General features: G+C 39.6%; 1 protein-coding gene across 1 annotated transcript in view; it reads left to right on the top strand.

The window, feature by feature from the left end:
- SLC38A9 (solute carrier family 38 member 9) overlaps positions 1-23,418 on the top strand; it is a 102,879-nt gene that overhangs the window by 72,334 nt on the left and 7,127 nt on the right. Inside the window, 7 exon segments of the mRNA XM_043978343.1 lie at positions 8,700-8,756; positions 8,759-8,807; position 9,676; positions 20,029-20,177; positions 20,262-20,266; positions 22,703-22,744; positions 22,747-22,792. Of these exon segments, the coding sequence (XP_043834278.1) occupies positions 8,700-8,756; positions 8,759-8,807; position 9,676; positions 20,029-20,177; positions 20,262-20,266; positions 22,703-22,744; positions 22,747-22,792 (349 nt within the window).

Below are 23,418 nucleotides of genomic sequence, written 5' to 3' on the forward strand. Positions count from 1 at the left end.
CTGTGTGACCCTGGGCAGGTCACTTAACCCCCCAAAAAAGGAAGGTATCATGTACTAAGTACTTTACAAATATTCTTTCATTTGATCTTCACAACAACCCTGGTGATGTTATTATCCCCAATTTGCAGTTGAGGAAACTGAGACAAAGAGGTTAAATAACAGCTAATAAGTTGTCTGGGCCCATATTTGAATTCATTTCTTCCTGACTTCAGGCCCAGCACTATTTCCTATGCCATCTAGCTAGCTACCAGCAGCCCCTACCAATTATTATGAACATTTGACCACAGGAGCTGGTCTTATCTTCCCGTCTTCCTTCAATAATATCAGTCCTGTCACCTCAGGGTATATATGATAAGAAGCTGGATAGTGTATATGTATATTTGGAAAGGAAGTGATTCTAGGCAGTTGGTCCCTCTTCCAGCAGTGGGTGCTCTCAACTCTCTCCCCCCCCACACACATACCCACCACCACTCCAGAAAAAACCTACTCACATATGAAGGAGTGTATTTCCTTGTCATGTAATCTCAAGTCTTTTAATTAAGAGAAACACACTTTCCATTTTGCTTTTGGACAGTTCTACTCATATGAAAAGTTTTTCTTCCATCAGGCCTAAATCTGTGAGCCAAAAGGAACTAAACCATCCATGTGGCCAAATCTTGTTACAAGAGAGGTTTAAAAAGACCTAACTTCCATGGATGGACTCTTTTGTTCCTAAACCCTATATCCAGCTGCCAAGAAAAGCTTCCGTGACAGCAGAAAATCCTTAGCTTTATCACTGCAGTTGCCATATTGGAAGCTAAGAGGAAGGAGTACTAGGAAAGGTATAAAGGGGGTCACTTGGCAAGAGGGGCCACATCTCCATATGAGCCAGGATAATGTTGGGGCAGCTAGGTGGCGCAGTGGATAGAGCACCGGCCCTGGATTCAGGAGGACCTGAGTTCAAATCCGGCCTCAGACACTTAACACTTACTGGCTGTGTGACCCTGGGCAAGTCACTTAACCCCAATTGCCTCACTAAAAAAAAAAAAAGAGAGAGAGAGAGATAATGTCATCTGAGTAATGAGAGAGGAGTAGTTGTCTTTGCTGCCATAATCATGTGATGCCAAAGTCAGAAGTTAAGGGGATGCACACAGTGCAGGGTCGAGTAAAACTGGAAGAACAGGGCAGTGTGCGTGTGAAGATCAGGGTGATTTACCTCACACTGACATCCACCCGGGAGCCTCCTTTTATAGCAGTTGTGTTCTGGCCACACCCTCCCCTCCCACTCAGTTGGAAGTTATGCTTATGGAGCATTTTCTACCTTGCATGAGACAAACTTGGTTATCAAAAACATGCACCTCTATCTATAGGATTTTCCTGACCTTGATCCATGCCATTTAAAACTTACTTCTAGAGTCACTTTACCTCCTATTTAGTTTTGACACAAGTATAGGATTCTGGGAACTCACAGGAGTCTAGCTTGGGGTAGAAGCAAGAGGGCAGGGTAACAGGAAGCAATATAGCCAAGCTCCCATCCACAAAACCCCTCCAAATAAATCTAGAAAATGTGCTAGACCAAGTACTGATGGAGAAATCCAGAAAAAGTCACAGTGAGTCATTTGTCCAGGCCAGCTTGGCATAGGGTGATAGGGAGACTGCAGACACTGGGTAAGGTCCAGCCATAAACACAATGCTGCACTTGGATTACCTTGGTGCCCATGGAGAGACTGCACCAAGGCATCATCAGACTAATACTAGGGTACCAGACTACTACTAGGGTAGAACAGGTGACAGCTGGTAACTTTGTTGCCTACTCTCCAGTTCTGAGTCATAGACACAGGACAGACTGAAAAGGGTACCTGGGCACAAGGAGTGGTGTTCTTGAGTTGGGAGGCCTCAGGTGAGAGTTGGGGTTGGTGTGGGGAAGGAAATGTACCAAGGAAGGAAAACATTCAGAAGCAAGAGGCAGTTCTGTGACTCAGAGCCCCAGGAACAGAACTGAGTGTCACTTCCAACATCTAGCCTAGGCTTCAGGGGAATAATCAGAGCAGGCATTCCCAGACCAAAAGAGAAGCTACAGTTCTTTCACTTTGAACCAGCAGTTTCTCAGCTGACAGGGGCCAAATACAATAGCAATCTACTATTATTCTGACTGAAACTCAGGTCAAAAACTTGGCCAAGATCAGACCAGGGGGGCAGCTATCAGATTCTGTCTTGGATCAAACCAGTTTGGGGACTTTGAATAGCTTGCAGGTCTCTAACCTGTTCCTGAGATCCTGGATTACCACAACAGCTAATATCCCAAGAAAATAATAGGCTCAGCTTTCTCTCCAGAAGTGCAGTAGAGTCCAACCCAAACATCAAATACACAGTCAGGAAAGACTGGAAGAAAGGGCAAACAAAAAAAGGAGCACACCATAAAGAACTATTATGGTGTCGGGAAAGTTCAAGACAAAAACCCAGAAGAGAAAAATGACCCCAAAACATCTACAAGCAGAGACTCAGAGGGAAAACACAGTGTGGGTACAAACTTAACTAGAATTCCTGGAAGAGGTAAAGCAAGAGTTAAAAAATATTTTTATAAATGAAATGAGAACACATAAGGAAAAAATTTAAAAAGAAATGAGAGTTATGTAAGAAAGAATTTGAAGGGGAATTAACAACTTGGCACAACAAATACAAAACCTTGCCCAAGCAAAAAACTCCATGAAAATTAGGATGGACCAGATAGAAGCCAATCACTCAATGAAACAACAAGAATACTGAAATAGTCAGAAGACTGAAAAAAAATTTAAATGTAAGATATCTCATAGCAAAAAACACAAAACTGCTCAGATCTCTTCATATCAAAGGGCAAAGTAAAAAATAGAATCCACCAGTCACCTCCTGAAAGAAACCCCAAAAGAAGCTTCCAGGAACATCATAGCTGTTCCAAGTCAAAGAAAAAATACTGTGGGTTGGGGCAGCTAGGTGGCACAGTGGATAAAGTAAAGCACCGGCCCTGGATTCAGGAGGACCTGAGTTCAAATCCAGCCTTAGACACTTTACATGTACTAGCTGTGCCACACACACACACAAAAATACTGCGAGCTGCCAGGAAAAAAATAATTCAAGTTCTGAAGAGACAATCAAGATCACACATGATGTAGCAGCCCTCACTGTAAAGGAACAGGAAACTTGGAATATAATATTCAGAAGGCAAAGGATACATAGATACATATTTCCTACCTATATATGTATATGTGTACGTGTATGTATACACACACACACACACACACACACACATATGAAGAGAAAGAGAGAGAAAGGATCCTGTAAGCATATCCTTGGCTGTAAATATTTATAGTGGCCAAGAATAACTTACTCAGCAAAACTTGAGTATAAGGCTATAGGGGGAAAAAAGGGGAATCCTTAGTGAAATAGAGGATTCCCAAGCATTCCTGATGAAAAAACCAGAACTGTGGAGGAACTTTAAAGTTCAAACACAGGAACGAAGAGAAACATAAAAGGTGAATGATAAAAGACTGGAAAAGGATAAACTTCTTAGAGAGTAATTAGAAATGGTTTGGGAGTGTTTCTATTATGTCTTGTTGATAGTAAGAAAAGAATAGAAAGGGGGAAAAGAATACAGGGGGATGGGAGAAGGAAGGAAAGGTTTTGAAAAATTATTTTGTAATTTCGGTGTGCAGGTAGACACCTATATAAACAGAGAGGGAGGGGATTGGGGGAGTAGTTGACACTTGAACCTCACTCTCTAAATTGGTCAAAGGAGAGAATATACCTAGTTGGGTATGGAAATGTATTTCACTCAATAGGGAAAGAGGAGGGAAAAGGGAGAAATGAGAAGGGGGAATTAGAGAGGGTAAAATAAAGGAGGAAACGGTTCTAAACAAATAAAGGATGTTCAAAAATATAGCCCCTGTCACAACTGACATTAAAGTAAACTGAAGGACAAAGTTCCAAGCAAGATCAATTTATTAGGCTAGTAGTAACCAATAAATTGGGTCAGTGGCCTCTCCCAATGACTAAAAACCCTGAGTGAGGACTGACAGGAACTTTTATAACAATTAGCAAGATGGGGGGCGGCTAGGTGGCGCAGTGAATAAAGCACCGGCCCTGGATTCAGGAGTTCCTGAGTTCAAATCCGGCCTCAGACACTTGACTCTTACTAGCTGTGTGACCTTGGGCAAGTAACTTAACCCCCATTGTCCCGCAAAAAAAAAAAAAAAAAACAATTAGCAAGATGACAGCAAAATCTCCAGCACTTTGAAGTGTATCTTCTTCCAGTTGACCTGATATTGCATCATGACAATCCCAATTGGTAGAAATGTTGGGTCAACTCAACTCCTTCCCATTACTTCCTCACTGGGAGATGAAAATAATCCTCAAGTGGTAGGATTAATCTGCAGATACAGCTGTAGTCTTCAGTGCTTTGATTGAATCAACTTGAATCTGAGTAAGTGAGTTGTGGGTGAAGTTCCAAAGGAACTTGAATTCAGGATAAGTGAGTAGTGAGTGAGATTACAAAGGTAGAAAATACAAGGGTGGAGATTCATTTTGCAATAGAATTAATTCCTGAGGGGAGGTGAAGAGTGAAATTACAGAAAAGTTTGTAAGGAGTTTGCATTTACCTACTGTGGGAGAGTATTAAATCCATGCCAGCTTGATTAAGTCTTAAAAAGAAAAATCAGTTTTCCATTTTACACCTTTTATGAGGTGGCAAAGGATGGGAATCTGGGTAGGTGAAACTGGGGAATGATAGAATAAGAAACTATATAGATGTGATGGAATATATTGTGCTGTAAGAAATGAAGGGGATGGTTTCACAGAAAGCTGGGAAGACTTGTATGGATTGGTGGAGTGAATCGAATAAAACTAAGAGAACAGTTTGTACAATGACATCAACATAGTTAAAGACAACTCTGAAAGAAATAGGAACACGAATCAGCATAATAATAATCAACTATGATTCCAAAGGACTAATACTAAAACATGCTACCCACCTCTTGATAGAGAAGTGAAGGATTCCGGGTACAGAATGATACTTTTTTTAAAAATATAGGCAGTGTAGAAATTTGCTCTGCTTCATTATACATGTTTGTAACTGGGGTTATGTCTTTCTTTTGTTCTCAGCTGGGGAGTAGGGGGTAGGAGGTCAAGAAGGAGGATTTCTGCTGAATGAAAAAAATCAAATTTTTTAAAATGAATGTCACTACACTATAAGAAATTTATGAATATGAATAATTCAGAGAAACGGGTAGATAGGAATTAATGCAGAGTAAATAAAGCAAAGCATGTGTGTGTATGTGTGTGTACACACCATACAACAATTCAAATGAAAAGAACCAAAAAAAGAGGGAAAGGGGAGGAGAAGGGAGAATTAGAGGGAGGATAGGTTGAGGGAGAGATTAGTCCTAAAGCAAACAAACTTTAAGAATGTGCAAAAATATTTATAGCTCTTTTTGAACTGACAAACAATGTGAATCTGAAGGAGTGCCCCCAAATTGGGGTATTGATTAACAAGTATAAATGTAAGTATACAGATGTAATGGAATACACTTGCACTGTCAGAAATGATGAAGGAAAAGATTTCAGAGAAACCTATGAAATCTTATACGAACCAATGCAGAGTGAAGAGAACCAGGAGAACAGTTGATAAAATAATTATGTGGTAAAGGCAAACAATTTTGAAAGAATAGGAATTATTATCAGTGTAATGACCAACCATGACTCCAGAGGACTAGTAAGGAAACATGCCATCCACCTCGAATTCAAGGACTCAGAGTGCAGAAAAATAATTTTTTGGCATGGTCGTTGTAAACATTTGTTTTGATTGACTATATATATATAATGGGTTTTGTTTTTCTTTCATTCTCAATTGAAGAGGAGGGAGGGGAAAAGACATTTTTGCTGATTGAAACAAAATATAATTTTCTTTAAAAGGAGTTTAGCATGGGGGCAGCTAGGTGGTGTAGTGGATGAGGCACCGGCCCTGGATTCAGGAGTACCTGAGTTCAAATCTGGCCTCAGACACTTGACACTTAACTGGCTGTGTGACCCTGGGCAAGTCACTTAACCCTCATTGCCCTGCAAAAAAAAAAAGAGTGGTTCCTCACCTCTAGGTCTGTTTATTATCTCTATTCACCAGCAATTGCATCTCTCATCCTATGGAACAAAAACAAAACCCCCAATCTCAAGCCAGGGTTCTGAATTCTCCGTTTTATCAATTTGGTGCCCAGATGCCTTCAAGGAGCCTTCAAGGCCTGGAGTGACTCTGGAAATAGCTGGTCAGCTGCCTAAACCCCTGATAGCCTTAAAGTTTGTTCCCTGAATAGATTGAGGACCTGCTGGTGTTTCTTATGCAATAGAAACAGTCCATTGACCTACAATCCTAGGGAGTGCTCCCCAAAACTCCTCATAGCCCTAGCCAAAGTGGCTTTTATAATTTGCTTGTTGGACCACCCCTACTTCATAGGAAATAGGCACGTATTAGACTTTGGACGGTTTTCTGCAGTAGCTCACAGAAACAGTTGCCACCTAATGTGGTTTTATATTTCCAGCTACTGGATTCATTGGCTCAGGTAGGGCTAGAGATGATAGAAGTTTACACCACCCCTTTTAGGACCCTAAGCCAAATTTTGTCTTTGAAAAAACCACCTCGGGGGCAGCTAGGTGGTGTAGTGGGTAAAGCACTGGCCTTGGATTCAGGAGGACCTGAGTTCAAATCCAGCTTCAAACACTTGACACTTACTAGCTGTGTGACCTTGGGCAAGTCACTTAACCCTCGTTGCCCCAGAAAACAAAACAACAAAAAAAACCAACAACAATCCATTCAGGAAAAACTAAGTAAATGAATATAACCACCTTTTTTTAGTTTCTGAAAGTTCTAGCTATACCTATTTACAGTGAACTTACCCAGGGCAAGTTGCTGATTCAGTGCAGCAGCCAGATAGATGGGCTATGTTGGTCTTTCCAGCATTCCCCTTTGTTCTCACTAGTAACAGTGTTGATGTGGGAGAGCCAGTGTAGCTTGAGGCTCACTCCTGTTACCTTGGGTCCCAAATATAACCCAGGAATAGAGATATGGCCAGACTATCCTACCTATCTCCCTGAGTAAGAATGTTATGATTGAGCCCCCAATGTCTGCCAGTTCCTACAGTCTTTGCCACAGCCTATGTCTTTCTAAAGCTCAGAACTGAATTTTACCGCCACCAGATGTTGCAAGACTCAGCTTTACAAAGACATGGTCCTCTTTTTGTGAGAGGAAGTGCCCCTGTAACCCCGAACCTCCCCAGTGGGAATTGAGACTGTTTTTGGGTGCCCATATGATCTGAAGCCCACAGGTTTGGGAGAACAGCCATTGCCAAGTGCTCATCCTAACCTCACTCCCTCCCCCATCAAAGCATGAGAGGTGCTTTGTGTAATCTGGCCTGGTATGAGAGTGTTCCTTGTGTTGCCATATCCAACCATGAGGGTGCCTTTTGCTGCCACGTCTCCCTTTCCATACCCATCAGTGTCCTCTAGCCAGAGTTTTCTTCCCAGTATTGCAGATTTAAGGACAGATTTCTTGTTGTGCTGTCAGCTAGGGCAATATGAAGTAGATTGAAAGAAAGGAAATTAAAGTGATAATATACATATTGGTTCTTTCATCTGTTTCCTTGGCTTTCAAAGTTATTTATGTTCAGAGAGAATAAGATCATTGCCATTAATTTAGTTGTGTTGAAGTGTTTGGCTGTAACTTTTCAGTGCTGATAGATTGCAGATTCGTCTGACATGGTCTCTGCAACTTGGCTCTAACAGATGGCTGTATTAAACGTCTTGAAGCTTTTTTACTTTGCATGGGGCCAAGAGAGTGAGGGCAGCAGCAGATGGAAGCCATCCCCTTTATTTAATGTTGTATATATATTTACTGAATCCAACAATAACATTGCACATCTGTTTGAACAGCTGTCTCTTGATTTCATTTTGTTTGTTGTTTAGGTTTAACAAACATGTCTTTAATACTGACTGTCTGATATTTTGGCTGCTCTCCCCCCTTTATTAACCATAACATATCCCATTCCTTTTTATTGTGGGTCTGCTTTGAGGATTTGTAGAATGAGTTAATTTACTTGTAGTCTCCATTGGTTTTCTTATTTGTTGAATAAAATCATTCCGAGCTTCTGTAGTATTAGACATTAATTTCCTAGTTGAATGAAGAAAAAACAACTTATTTAGCATGGTGCTAAGTGTCAAACATTTTTCTAAGTACTGGGGATTGCATATTCAAAAACAAAGACCACTCCTGACCTCAAAGAGTTATATTATAGTGGGTGAGGCCCACACATACTAGGTGAGTGATGGTCAGGAAGGGACATTTTCTTCATCGTTATCCAGGTAGAGAAACCTTATAATTTTAGGGCTAAAAATGACATGTGCACATGATTGGTAGCAAGGGTACAGAGGCCAGTAGTAAGGAATTTTCATTTGGTTGACGTTCTTTTTGGGGGTAGATGATACACTGCCATATGCATTATCACTTTAATTTCCTTATGTGCCATCTGTTTTATGTCACTATAACTGATGGTACAGTTGGCCCAATTGAGTGAGGACTTGTTAAAAGAAGAAAAATGGGGAGACTCATTTGGTACTTATTTGTAATGTTGTTTTTATCCTATTCCAAGTGACCATAGCCTGCTTTTAATAGAATAAATATACCAGATCCTATGTTTGCAGGTAAGGGATCTGTCCCATTGCTTACTTGCTGGTGATGTTAACATATCTCTACATTGGTATCCTGGTTTTGCTTCATTTCCCTCTCCGCCATTATCTAAAGAATGCATTGAGCAGTAAGAAAATATGTACTACACCCAGTGTTTTATACCTGTAAGTTACGGAATGCTGCTTTTTTTTTAAGGAACTGCACAGCTAGCTAGGTGGCACAGTGGATAAGGCACTGGCTCTAGATTCAGGAGGACCTGAGTTCAAATCCGGCCTTAGACACTTGACACTTACTAGCTGTGTGAGCCTGGACAAGTCACTTAACCCTCATTGCCCTGCAAAAAACAAAACAAAAAACAACACAAAACAAAACAAAAACATTCATTATTAAAAAAAAAAAATAGGGGCAGCTAAGTGGCGCAGTGGATAGAAAACCACCCTGGAGTCAGAAGGACCTGAGTTCAAATCTGGTCTCAGACACTTGAACACTTACTAGCTGTGTGACCTTAGGAAATTCACTTAACCCTCATTGCCCAACCAAAAAAAATCCCCAAAAAACAAATAAGGAACTGCACAAAATCTGTAACACTTCAAGAGAAACAGATTCCAGTCCCTGTCTACTCTTTCTTAAAGAATAAACCCAGTAGTCGTCAGTATGACTGTTTGACAGGTAGGTAGTGCTATAGACTGTAAACATTTATTTAGTCTACTATGTGCAGATAATTATACTAAACAACAAAGGAGAGACAAAAGATTAAATGAGACTAGGTCATCCCCTCATGGAAATATAGCTTCCTAAAGATACAAACACATGCACAAATAATTATAGTACAGAATCATGCATGGTAATTTCATAAGAGGTACAAGCAGTACTTTGTGATAGCCAGACAAAGATGTTACTAACTGACAAATGAGGGCAGGCTATATGGAAGAGACGGCATTTGCCTCAGTCCTTAATATTTGGGTAAGATTTTTTAGATGAAAATGAGGGAGTAGGGTATTTAAGATGTAGGAAATTAGCATGAGTTTAAAGCATACTTTAGTGCCTATGTGGGAATACATGGGGTGTTATACTCTCAGACAGAAATGTCTTGACTCTTAATATGAAGCCGTAAGCTAAAAGTATATTTGTAGATGCTCCTTCCTGTCTGTCTTCCCAATTGTGCCCCTACCTACCACCATCATTCAGTTATATTCTTGTGGGAGCATATTAAAATCTTTCTTTGGCTCAAGTGAAAATTGTACATATATATTTAAAATTATCTATATAATGTATGTAAAAATATATGTGTCAAATCTCTTTGGAACTAAAACATATAATTTTGTATTATTGTTATTATTTTTGGGACTGTAGCAAAACAGTTAAGACCAATTTTCTACCCTTTGCTTTTGTATACTGTTTTTTTATGGTTTTTTTGTGGGCAGTGGGGGTTGAGTGACTTGCCAAGGTCACACAGCTAATAAGTGTCAAGTGTCTGAGGTCGGATTTGAACTCAGGTACTCCTGAATCAAGGGCCAGTGTTTTATCCACTGCGCCACCTAGCTGCCCCTTGTATACTGTTAATGAAGGAAAACTAGGCTCAAATGGGCTGGTCTTGTTGAATATCAAGGTCTCCGGAATGACTGATTGAAACTGAAAAAGAAATAAGATTAAAGTAATAATTGTTCTGAAGGGCTGAAAAAAAGGTACAGATGTTGGCTAGGAAATCAGCCTCATCTCCTTTTTCTAAATTGTCTGGGGGCAGCTAGGTGGCACAGTAGATAAAGCACTGGCCCTGGATTCAGGAGGACCTGAGTTCAAATCCAGCCTCAGACACTTAACACTTACTAGCTGTTTGACCCTGGGCAAGTCACTTAACCTCACTTGCCCCACCAAAAAAAAAAAAAATGCCCGGCCAGTTCCAGGACAGTGTTGGATTGTACTTCTGAAAAATCCCTTCACATGTGCTTCACCAGTCTTTAAAAACAAAGGTGCAAAGTTTATTCATGGCCTGAATTTTTCAGTTGATTGTTTTTTTTCTTATAAAACCACAGCCTTCCATTCACTTAGGCAGGGTCCTGCAGGCAGCTGCCAGGACTATGCTAGAACCTGTTAGGAAACATCAGTTGCTGTAAGTTTAACAATACCACGAGATAAGATGGAAGTTATTTGACTAGAGTATAGCAGTATGGCTTAGATTTCTGCAAATCACAAAATTTATCATTTAAATACAGTATAGACAGTATTTCAAATTTCATTTATATTCTGAATATTCAGACTCCTTGTGAAATGCTTTCAAATTATGCCGATCTCATTTCCTCTTTCCCAAAATCTGCTGAAATGTTTGCCAAACCCAAAATAACTTTTATAAACCAGAGCATGCACATTTGAATACCTAAGGACAGTCTCTAACAAAAGAATGCTGTCTTCCAGACGAATGTCATTAATATGTAATTCTTATCATTCATAAATCAATCAGCACTCAGATAAAAAGGATCTCACTTTCTAGCATTACAAATGCATTAAGCTCTAGATAGTACCCCCAATTTTAAAATACTTCTATATATTTTCCAGAATTAAGATGAAAGAAACTTAAAAACATAGCACTAATATAAAATAACCTCATTAACTTAATATTTAAACACAAAACCAAAATGAATTGACAAATTTACATTAAATCCATTTAAATGCATTTTAAAATCATCTATGTAGAAAAATATTCCATTCATCTGGGTTCCACTTTTAGTATTCAATGCTCATTGCATTCAGAAATAATTATAGAATAGTTATCCCTTATAATTTAACAGCTACAGGATGTGGCATCAGTAGTTAATATCCAGAACACAGATCAACTGTAGTAATAAAAACAAATAATAATTGCCTCTAATTTATCAAACCCAGTAAAAATCCAAATTTAAATTGGCTCAAGTCTAAATATTGCTACGAAATATAGCTACTTTTCCAAATACATAAGAATCCTATATCTTTGAAATTAAGCTTGGAAATCATGAGAAATCTCAAAATTAACTCCAGCTCCCTCAGGGAGAAAACTAATTCTCCAAGGGGTAATTCACAGCTTCATGGACATAGTGATCTTAACTATCTCAACTATTGTCTTTTTTTCTCAGTGAAGTCTAAAAAACCTTCTTACAACAAGCCTGGGCATACTGGTTTTCCGCTATTTTTTTTTAGTGATCTAAATTCTGGCAAAATGGGGGCCTAGTCTTGATCTCTCCTTAAGGGAGCTTCCATTCTATGAACAGAATTGATTTTAAATGTTCTGCTTTAGGGATATCTTTATCCATTTCTCATTGTCTTTTATCTGAATTTCAAGACTCTACTGTGTCAGTATAAATGATCCTACTGTCTTCTCTGTTTTCTTTTTCCTGTTAACTGACGATTAACCAAGAGTGATTCTTGCAAATCACAAAACTGCATTTCTTTTGATATCAATTCATATAATAATAGCTAACATTTATATAGCACTTACCACGTGCCAGGCACTGTGCTAAGTGCTCTGCAATTATTGTCTCATTGAAAGCATACACAGGCCCTGCAAGTAAGTGCATTATCAGCCCCAAGACGACAGGTGAGGAAACTGAAGCACACAGAGGTTAAGTAACTTGCCCAGGGTTCATGGATCTTTCTCACTCTGGACCCAGTGCTCTATCCACCTAGCTGTAAGGAGGTAAACAATACTGCAATAAATCCAAGAAGGATAAAGACGGTAAAAACAAAGAAAACTTCTTAGCATTCTTAGCATGAATGAAGGGTAATGATCATTTTTTTTTCATGAGTTTTATCCTCACAGTTTTCTGAGTTGTATTTTGAACAGTAGTAACTGGCAAAAGTATCCACACTTAGAGATGGGAACTTGGATCTCAAGAGTAGCATCTTTGTAGTATCCAGGGTTCTAGCCACAGACTGAGACATTATTTTCAATAATTTTAACAAAAACCACCTAGATTTAAAATTCTAGTTTTGTCTTAAATCTCACTCCCAAATACCCTCCCAAAAGCATCAGGATCTTCTAAGATATAACTATATAATGAGGAGGGCATGCACATTAACGTCCACGTCTCGTTCCATCTTCCCGAATTTAGCAGGATACTGTGTGAAGTTGGCTGTTCTGGGAAGCATTTTTTCCCTGACAGTTCTGAGTCAGAGGTCTATCTTTAGACCGTAGTCTACAGATTGTCTGCTTTGGCCTACTTCACGCTGAGTGAACCATATTCATGACCTCGAGTTTTTCACTGCAGTGTTAGTTGTTAGAGTACATGGGGGGGGGGGCAGCTCGTGGCTCAGTGGATACAAGCACCAGCCTGGATTCAGGAGGACCTGAGTTCAAATCCAGCCTCAGACACTTGACACTTACTAGCTGTGTGACCCTGGGCAAGTCACTTAACCCCCATTGCCCCACAAAAAAAAAAAAAAGAGTACATGGGGGGCAGCTAAGTGGTGCAATAGATAGAGCACCAGCCCTGGAGTCAGGAGGACCCGGAGGTTCAAATTGGCCTCAGACACTTGACACTAGCTGTGTGACCCTGGGCAAGTCACTTAACCCCCAGTGGCCCCTGCCAAAAAAAAAAAAAAAGTACATGAGATGGGCCTTCCACCTCATTTCCAGTGCAGTAGACCCACTTGCCAGGGTTCCAAGTCAAGCAGTACCCATTCTACTCATTTCCTAGGGTGTATTGCTAAAACCTGCTACTGATAAAACAGTATAATTTAATTAGGGCTTGGTCATCTAATACATTGGTTTTCCAGTATTATTATTATTGTCCCACATGAAGAAGTGGCTGTTCTCCACCCAGGCAAACCCTACTGTGTGCACCCATAATCCCTTTCTATCCTTATCTCCAGCATATTGTCCCCTTTATCATCCATACTCTTTCACTAATCTTCAGTTTTCCCTATCAGCTGCCTCCCTACTGCATACAAACATGTGCATGTCTCCCCCATCCTTAAAAATCTTGATCCCTCCATCCCTGGCTCCACCCTCTATATGCTCCCTTCATGGCTAAACTTCTTGAGAAAGCCACCTACTTTAGTGCCTTCACTTGCTTTCCTTTTACTGTCTTCTGAATCCTTTGTATTTGGAAGACTTCTGACTTCATCACTCAGCTGAAACTACTCCCACCAAATTTATTAATGATTTTTTAATCACCAAACCCAATGGCCTTTCTCAGGCATCATCCTTCTCATCTCGTCTGCAGCCCTTTGGCATTGTCAGTCTCCACTTATGATAGGTGCTCTCTCCTCCCTGTCCTCCTGTCCTGTCTAACCTCTCCTTATCAACCGCTTTGCTGAATCTTCCTCCAAGTCAAATCCCATTAACTGTGCTATCCCCAAAGGCTCTATCCGGGGCCTTCTCTTCTCTCTCTATAACAGGGGTTTGGCAACTACGGCCTGCCTCGCAGATCCAGCCCACTGCCTCTTTTATATGACCCATGATCTTAAAATGGTTCTTAAATTTTTTGAATGGTCGAAAATAAATCAAAAGAAAAATACTCTTTTTGTGACATGCAAAAATTATATAAAATTTCACATTTCCAGTGTCCATAAATAAAGTTTGTGGGAAACAGTCAGCCTCATTTGTCTACATCGTGTATAGCTGCTTTCACGCTACACAGCAGAGTTGAGTAGTTGGGACAGAGACCAGATGTGGGGTCTCATCACTTGGCACTGCTGCTGGGCACACTACAAAATGCATTGACAGAGTTATAACTCTAGCATTTTGAGTGCCATGCGTTGGGCCAGTGCATACTCATCATGTCAAAAAAGGGAAAAAAAGTTCATCTTGGCTGTCATGCTTTTAAGGCATGGCGGAGTGTGGATTATTTTGTTAGATGTCAGAGCATGGTGCTTATGATGCAGTGATAATATAGCTGTGCTAAAAACAATGCAAACTACATCAGCATTTCCAGACTAAACATTCATCACAGTATTCCCAGCTCCCAGGACAGCAAGTCAGAAAATTACAAAACTTAAAGCAGGCTATCTCATCACAGCAGAATTTCTTGACAGAAATAAAAAAGTTGAAAATGAAGTTATTGCAACCAAAGTGAGTTTCTGAGTGGCTTATTTGGTAGCCAAGCTAAAAAAGCCATTTACCAATGGTGAGTTAATTAAATTACGTTTGATTACAGCAACCTAAGAAACATAACTAGAATAAGTAGACTTGTTAAGACTGTTATGCTTTTGGCTCAATTAAAATTATATGCTCTGACTCAAAAGAACAGATATGAGAGCACACCCCCATTCCACCTGAGATTTATGGAGGTGTACTAATTGGTTGTGCTAATAATTTTCCTCTACTTTTTCTTTTCTTTTCTTTTTTTTTCCTTAAAAATATTGTGAGGGGGGCAGCTAAATGGCAGAGTGGATAGAGCACTGGCTCTGGAAGTCAGGAGTACCTGAGTTCAAATCCGGCCTCAGACACTTACCACTTACTAGCTGTGTGACCCTGGGCAAGTCACTTAACCCCAATTGCCTCACTAAAAAATATATATATATATATAGTGAGGGATAGCTTCTCTAGGAGTCAGAGAGATACAGGGGGAAACTATGATGATATAAAAAAACAAAAGACATCAGTAAAAACTTATTTTTTAAAAAAAATCATATGCTTATGATTTCACAGTTAGTACCTGTGAAAAAGACATTTTTAAATATGAAATGCGATCAGCATTAACAGATGAACATGGGCAATCAATCAATTTTTTGTGTGTGTGTGAGGCAATTGGGGTTAAGTGACTTTCCCAGAGTCATACAGCTAGTAAGTGTCAAGTGTCTGAGGCCGGATTTGAACTCAGGTCCTCCTGAATCCAGGCCCGGTGCTCTGTCCACTGCGCCACCTAGCTGCCTCTCTAGTCAATCAATTTTAATGCTAGAAAAAACTAACTTTGAATCCCAATGAAATGAAATGTTCCACCCCCCCAAAAAAAAATCCTTTCTTTTCATTGGTAGAACAGTATTACAGAAAATTTAGCATTATTATTAATTATTATGATGATGATGTTTGGAATTTTAGCAAGAAAAATTGGTGGAAATGTGTTTTTTTCTCTTGTTATATAAGTCTCTGCATAAGTCCACAAAGCCTAAGATAATTGCTGTCTGACCCTTTAACCAGAAAAAGTTTGCTGACCCCTATTCTATGCTTTACCATTTTGGTTACCTCTCTACCAAATAATTATCCAACCCTAATCTCTCTCCTGACATCCTTTCTATGTCAACAACTGCCTATTGGACATCTCTAACTGGATGGCCTAAAGACATTGCAGACTCAACATATCCAAATATATTAGCTTTCCTCCCAAAACCCTCCCCTCTACCCAGTTACTCTATTATGGTCAAGGCCTTGCCATCTTCCTAGTTATTCAGTCGTTTTCAGGCCCTTGTCTGACTCATCACCCCATTTGGGGTTTTCTTGGCAAAGATTCTGGAGTGATTTGCTATTTCCTTCTCCAGCTCATTTGACAGATGAGGGAATGAGGCAAACAGGGTGAAGTGACTTGCCCAGGGTTACACAGGTAGTGTCTGAGTCTAGATTTGAACTCAGGAAGTTGAGGCCCTGCACTGTATTCACCTAGCTGCCACTCCCTGTCACATAGTAAGTCCTTAATCAATGTTTGTTACTAACTATAGTAATCTTCAACAAGGAAAATTTCACAGTATGAAAAACATTGTCACACAATTCAGGGTTAGATAATAAGTTGATATTTCACTTTATCAGTCCAAAACAATAGTCACTTAATCTTGGAAAATCATTTCCCTAAAATCATGCAATCAATCCCTTTAAGACCATTTCCTTCAAGAGCTCTCTTCCTGACCCTTCCCCCTCACTCCCAGAAACTGGTCACAAAAGACTTCCTCCCTCTTATCAATTCCTTTATCCTTTCAGGGTAAGAGGTCAAAGATCTTAACTAGAACTGAGGTATTCTCTTTCTAAAACTGGTTACCACACTTAATCTAGTTTCTGAGGCCTTGGCTTTCTTCCTTGATCTTTTATACACTTTCCTTTAAAAAAAAGAAAAAGATGGGAAGTATCAGCATAAGGGGATTTTAGTGTAAAATAATTTTAGCTGAGGACATTGTTTCCTAAGAAGCTTGACTAAGTACTGATAAAGCCTCCTTCCTTCAGCTAAATCTGGAAAGGATGTCAGACTGGAGGAATATTTATTTCATAATATTTTTAGTTGAACTGAAAAGGAGTTTTTAATATGCTTCATAATTCTCTTGAGAGGAAGCTTAGAGTGAGTGCTAGATTTTGTGTCAGGAAACCTGGGTTAAAATCTCAGCTCTGACCCTAGATCTGTGGCCATGAGCAAGTGATTTTACCACTCAGCTTAGTTTAGTTTCTTCATCTATAAAATGGGAATTATAATACTTAAAGGAAAGCATTTTGTAAACATTAAAATGTTATAAAAATGTCTGTTGTGGGACAGCTAGGTGACACAATGGATAAAGCACTGGCCCTGAATTCAGGAGGACCTGAGTTCAAATTTGATCTCAGACACTTGACACTTACTAGCTGTGTGACCCTGGGCAAGTCACTTAACCCTCATTGCCCTGCCAAAAAAAGGTGGGGGGGGGGGGCAGCCTAGGTGGCGAAGTGGATAGAACACTGGCCCTGGATTCAGGAGGGACCCAAGTTCAAAGCCGGCCTCAGACACTTAACACTTACTAGCTGTGTCACCCTGGGCAAGTCACTTAACCCCCATTGCCTCTCAAAAAAAAAAAAAGAGAGAGAAAGAAAGAAAGAAAGGAAAAAAAAATGTCTGTTTTACAAAATGCCCTGAGAGTTATTTTGCTTCTCTCACATATTTAAATGAATTGGAAGTTGTCTGGGGGCAAATTGAATTTCACATTAAAATTCAGAAAAGGATCTTCTGTTGGTATATGGTAAAACCCACTGGTGGTTTATTACAGGAAGAATTCCCCAAAGCTGTTATTTCTCCAATTTAATAGATACTTGTAAGTCCTTTCTGTGTGTGAGGTACTGTTCTAGGGTACCAATCTCTGCATTGAAAGACCTTAAATGGTATACAGTATGGTCCCAAATGACAGTAGTTTGGTTCAAGGAAGAACATGAAGAAATCTGTGCAAAGTGCTGTAAGAAAATTTGAAAGGGGAGAAATCACTTTTAATGGTGTTGAAGAAGAAAAGGTGGTGTAGAGAGTCTTCAGAGAGGAGATGAACCCCAAGCCGGCCTTTGGAGGAAGAAAATTTCAGCAGGCAGGATTGTAGACACGCACCCAAGTTTGGAGTATACCTACATGGGAGTGAGAGAATTCAAGTTTCAGGAGGGGAAATAGCTAATAGTCCAGTTGGGCTACAATGTGTAACTCACCAAAGGGCATAGTGTGAAAAGAAACTAACAGGACAGCTTGGAGCCAGTTTGTAAAGGATGTTTAATGCCAGGCTGAGTTTGTAGTTTGTCCTGTCCCTGTATTGTACCAGAAGCATCTCGTTGGCACAGTAGATAGAGCTAGAGCTATAGGCCTGGAGTCAAGAAGACCGGAGTTCAAATGTGACCTCAGACACTTAATAGCAATGTGACCTTGGACAAGTCACTTAACCTATTTGCCTCAGTTTCTTTATCTGTAAAAATAAGGATTATAACCTTTACACTTACCTGTGAAATATATTTTCAAATACAGTCGGCATTAAAAGGTGAACATGTGCAGTTTTGTTGATAGAGAACACAGACTTTGAATCCCAATGAAACAAAATGTTATCCCCAAAAAAGAATTCCTTTCTTCTCATTAGTAAACCTGTATTACAGAAAATTGCATATTATTAATTATTATTATTGTTGTTGTTTTTGAATTGTGGCAGTAAAGAGATGGTGGAAATTTGTTTCTTCTCTTATTATGTAAATACCTGTATAATCCTCAGTTTTGCCTCATGGCTCACAAAGCCTAAAATATTTACTTTCTGGCCCTTTACAGGAAGAAGTTTGCTGACCCCCTACTCCACAGTATCTCATTTGTTATCTCATCAACTCCCTTTGCAGCTTTAAATCTATGATCCTCAGTTTGCCAAGAGAAAAGAGAAAGCAGAGCAGGCTTAGGACAGGCTCTTGAAGGACTTCTGTGCTTAGAGGCAGGGGAAAGAAGGTGAATCATGAAAAGAGGCTGAAAAGGCTGTTAGACAAGAAGAGAAGTAGGAGAAAGAAACTTACAGAAGGCAAGGGAGGAGAATATGGAGAGAATTCCCCTTTCTTGAAATACTCTTTTCCTCTTTGAGAGATTTTCACATGGCACTTCCCTGGGATCTCCTCTTTTTCTCCCAATCACAATTTATACTTGTCCATGTGTGGTCTATTCCTGCTTCCCAAGAGGCAATGAGCACATTGGAGGCAGAGGCTGTGTCATTCTTTATCTTTGTGCCCCAAACGTTTAGCTCTGTGCCTTACTCTCAGGAGATATTTAATAACCAACCGTTTAGTTGAATTTGAAGGGACAATAAGTGATGTCATGCTTTAGAAAAGTTATGGGAGGATGAGACACGAAAATTTTATTAGCAAGGAGGATTGGCAGTTGGGGTCATTGGAGGAAAACAGTTTAATAGCTTGATGGAGATGGAATCCCACTTCCAGGTGATCGACAAGTGATGATTATCACCATATTGATAACTTGTTATTTTCTTTATAGAGGAAATATAGTTAATAGTCAAATGGACGAAATATAGCCCTATAGCTGATCCAGCCTGGCTTTGTGACCAGGGATAACTTCTCAGTTCCCAGGATAACTTTCACAGGCTGTAAATTGACAGTAGTCACGGGTCTGAATTGGCAGAGGGAGTTTTCTCACTGGAGCTTCCCTAAGCCAATGAAATCATGGGTTCATTCAGGGGGAAAAAATGACTATTCTGATAGCAGCTTTGATAATTTCCTTCTGTTTTTGGCTACATATTCTCTTTCTTAGATATAGAAAATTTACTGGAAATTTTTCATTTCTGTTGAGCAAACTGGCCCCATTATACAACTATAACTAGTTCTCTCAACTGGCATGTGTATGGCATCTGTATTTCAAAGAAAGGAATGAAGAAGAATTCTGTGTGACAGGCTTTCCAAGTATCAGACCATTTGGGGGAGGCAAGAGTGGAAACTGGAAGTAGGAAAATTACACCTTTCCATTTGGTCATAGTGCTGAAACTTGGCTGACAGAAGTTTTCCATAGATTACATGAAGGAATGGTAAAATCACTGCTAATGAGAGTGTATGGACTAGAAGAGTCATTTCAAATAGACAGAAGCCTAATATGCCTGCACCACTCTGAAAAATAAGACTCAATCTGTGTGTTGTGTGTAGAATTTCTGTCCAGAATTGTTTTGACATTTTCTTACTAATGTTCTTGGATTAGAATTTTTTAGACAACTTCCCCAGCAGTGACATCTTATCATTCATTGGAAGGATATTTCTGCTGTTCCAAATGATGACTGTGTACCCACTCCTGGGCTACTTGGCTCGAGTTCAACTGTTGGGATATATCTTTGGTGATGCTTACCCGAGGTAAGACCTCTCCTTTGACAATAGGATTTCTGGAGTGGACGAGTTATGTAAAGGGTGCAAATTAAATTTGACATCTTAGAATAGCATTTGTTTTTTGTTTTTTGTTTTTTTGTGGGGGCAGTGGGGTTAAGTGACTTCGCCAGGGTCACACAGCTAGTGTCAAGTGTCTGAGGCCGGACTTGAATCCAGGGCCAGTGCTTTATCCACCTGCACCACCTAGCTGCCCCAGAATAGCATTTTAAACTATAAAAATCTCCTTCAATTTTTATTGGTTACTCAGGGCAGGTTTTTAGAATCTTTTTACCTGGATATGTTTAAGTAGCAAAGACAACCAAAGGTCATAGATTTCAAACTAGAAGGGACCTTCAAAGTCATCTAGCCTGACACCTTTATTTTATAGGTTAGGAAACTGAGGCCGAGAGAGGTTTTAGGTAATTATCCCAAGGTCATACCCTAGCTATCTAGAATGATTTAAGTACACTCCAGTCCAGGAGCAAGAAGCTGAGGTAAATGACTTCTGATAGTCATTGGATTACCTTATGATTTGGTTGGGGTTGGGGAAAGAGGACAAACATGATTTCACAGGTATTGGAAATTCACTCTTGTCCACAGGGCACCTAGTAGAGACAAGCCTCCAAGCCACAAAAGCCTGCCTGTCACTCCATGATCAAAATACTGTTAATCCCTTCAGAATATGACAGGAATATATATAACTTATATCGGATTGCCTGGTGTCTGGGGGTGGGGGAGGGAGAAAAATTTGAAATTGGAAATCTTACATAAACAAATGTTGAAAACTATTTCTACATGCAACTGGAAAATAATAAAATACTTTTATTTTTTTTAAAAAAAGAATATGACAGGAAATGTTGTACAGCACCTTATGCTTATAATATGGAGTTTGTGAGAGGCACATCCATGTTTTAAGCAATGTGAGGGCAGATTGTGAAAGAAGAATTAAAATGGCTACCGGCCTTAGAAGCTCTTCAAGTTTCATTACATGTTCATATTTGCCAAAAAAAAAAAAAAAAAGTTTCCGTTAACTTTAATATATTTCAGGAGAAAAGTGGTTTTTGATCAAGTTAATTAAGAATTTTGTTTTTAAGTCTCATTTACGATAGTCAAATTTTAGCAGCTGCTTAACTCAGTTTTTGGTTACAAGTGTAATAAAGATTTCTTGGCAGCCACATGGCACAGTGCTGAGCCTGAAGTCAGGAAGACCTAAATTCAAATCCAGCCTCAAACACTCAGACCCCAGGCAAGTCACTTAACTCCTGGTTGCCTCAGTTTCCTCAACTATAAAATGAAGATAATAGTAGCACCTACTTCCCAGGGTTATACATGAGATTCAAATGAGATAATAATTGTAAAGCCGGGCACATAGTAGACACTATATAAATGCTACCTGGTTTTATTTATTAAATAGCTCTTACTTAAAATAATTTTATCATAAATTTGTTAAACCTAAAGTTGAGTGCAACTAATTCTCCTCCTTGGAAGATTTGAGGCAGCAGCAGCAGCTTCAACATTCCACATGTGGGAGGTGGATTTCCTCAAATCCAAACTTCCAGTTGTGTCTTACATCCTCTGCATTATTTATGGTCAGCTGAAATCAAATAAATACAGTTTAACGGTGAGCCAAAAAAAAAAAAAATACCCTTGGCTCTTTTTTGTTCTTTGTGCTCTTCCCTCTCTGTAGAGGCCAAGGGGTTGCCCTTTCAGCACAGAGCTCTCTGCCTGAAAATCAGCCTGTGCCAGAAGGAACTTTGGGGGCTCTTCTTTGGGTCCCTCTCCAATCCTTCCAGCCTGCCCCCCCATATACACACACACAAGCCAGGATGTAGTCAGCCCCACATAGGCATTTACAGATCCTTTAAAACCCAAGGCCCTCCTTGAAGAACACATTTGTTGTGTCCTCGTCCAGCACAAAGAGCAAAGCCTCAGGCAGTGTCCTAGTCAGTGATTGCTCCACATCCTACAAAAGGTTAGGTCCCTGAGCAGACAAGAAGAATGGGCTGGAAGACCAAACATTTTTTGAATCCGCTGGATCCTGTAACAGACCACCTGTTTATTTAAGCATGTTTTAAATTATCCTTCCCCTGATGCTTTTCATTTTCTCTGGTATAACTCACTAGATTTCATCAGCCTGTGATCATTCCTTACTTTAAAGGTTTTGCTTTTATCTGGAAATTCAGTTATTGAGCATTTTTCTTGGTGTGTTTCTCAAGCATCAGGTATTAATAATCACATGTCACATTTAGATGATTTGTCAAATTACACCTGCCCTTTTAAAGGGTTTGAAATTTAGTAGAACCACAGTCACTAGATGCCCTTTTGATTTGAGTAACTGATTCATTCAAAAAGGTGAAGTTATGTGAGTGAGCACACTCATTGGGTGCGCTGCTGCCCTGTTAGGGAAGTGAAGAGTGAAGGCTATTCTCTTTCAAAGAGCTCGATGCTGATTCGTTTTTTGTTTTTCTCTTTTTTTTTCTTTCTTTCTTCCATGACCACCTCTTGACTTCTAGTGTATTTCCATGTGCTGGTTCTTAATCTCATTATCGTGGGAGCTGAGTGACCATGGCCTGTTTCTACCCAAACATAGGAGGAATCATAAGGTACTGACCACATACCCTTTGCTTGTTAGCATTTCCTTATAGGGAATAGACTTTCTTGTGTCTAATTTTATTTGTGTCATGGTAGTTTCTTCAAATATGCTAAAGCTAATTACAACCTAAGTGCCAGCTTTGGCAAATGAAGAAAAAGTTCATCATCCCCATTTCATGTTTGTTTGAGATTAGTGGTATTCTCATAGCCAGGATATCCTCTTGGGAGTCCCTAGTCTCTTTCTGCCTCAGATCTCATTACTCCTTCTATCTTATCCAATTGCTGTTGTTTTCTTCCCTTTTTTCCCCCTTAAAGTGATTTGCCCAGGGTCACACAGCTAGTAAATATCTAAAGCCAGAATTTAAACTCAGATCCTTCTGACTTCAGGGTCAGTGCTTTATCCACTGTGCCACCTAGCTGCCCCCCAATTGGTGTATATTTTCTATTCCTTTTCTCTTTTAAACCAAAAGTGGAGATTTTTCTTTTAAAGAAGCATATACAAATCTTAGGTGTCTATACACATGCATTATATACATACATAATGTCATCCACAAAGAACCCACCTCCCAAATATAGAGGAATTCTGGATGAGTGGGGATAAAATTATTTACTAAAAGGGAAAAATATTAGGCATGCA

Source organism: Dromiciops gliroides, chromosome 1 (genome assembly GCF_019393635.1).
Source record: "Dromiciops gliroides isolate mDroGli1 chromosome 1, mDroGli1.pri, whole genome shotgun sequence".
Taxonomy (NCBI): Eukaryota; Metazoa; Chordata; class Mammalia; order Microbiotheria; family Microbiotheriidae; genus Dromiciops; species Dromiciops gliroides.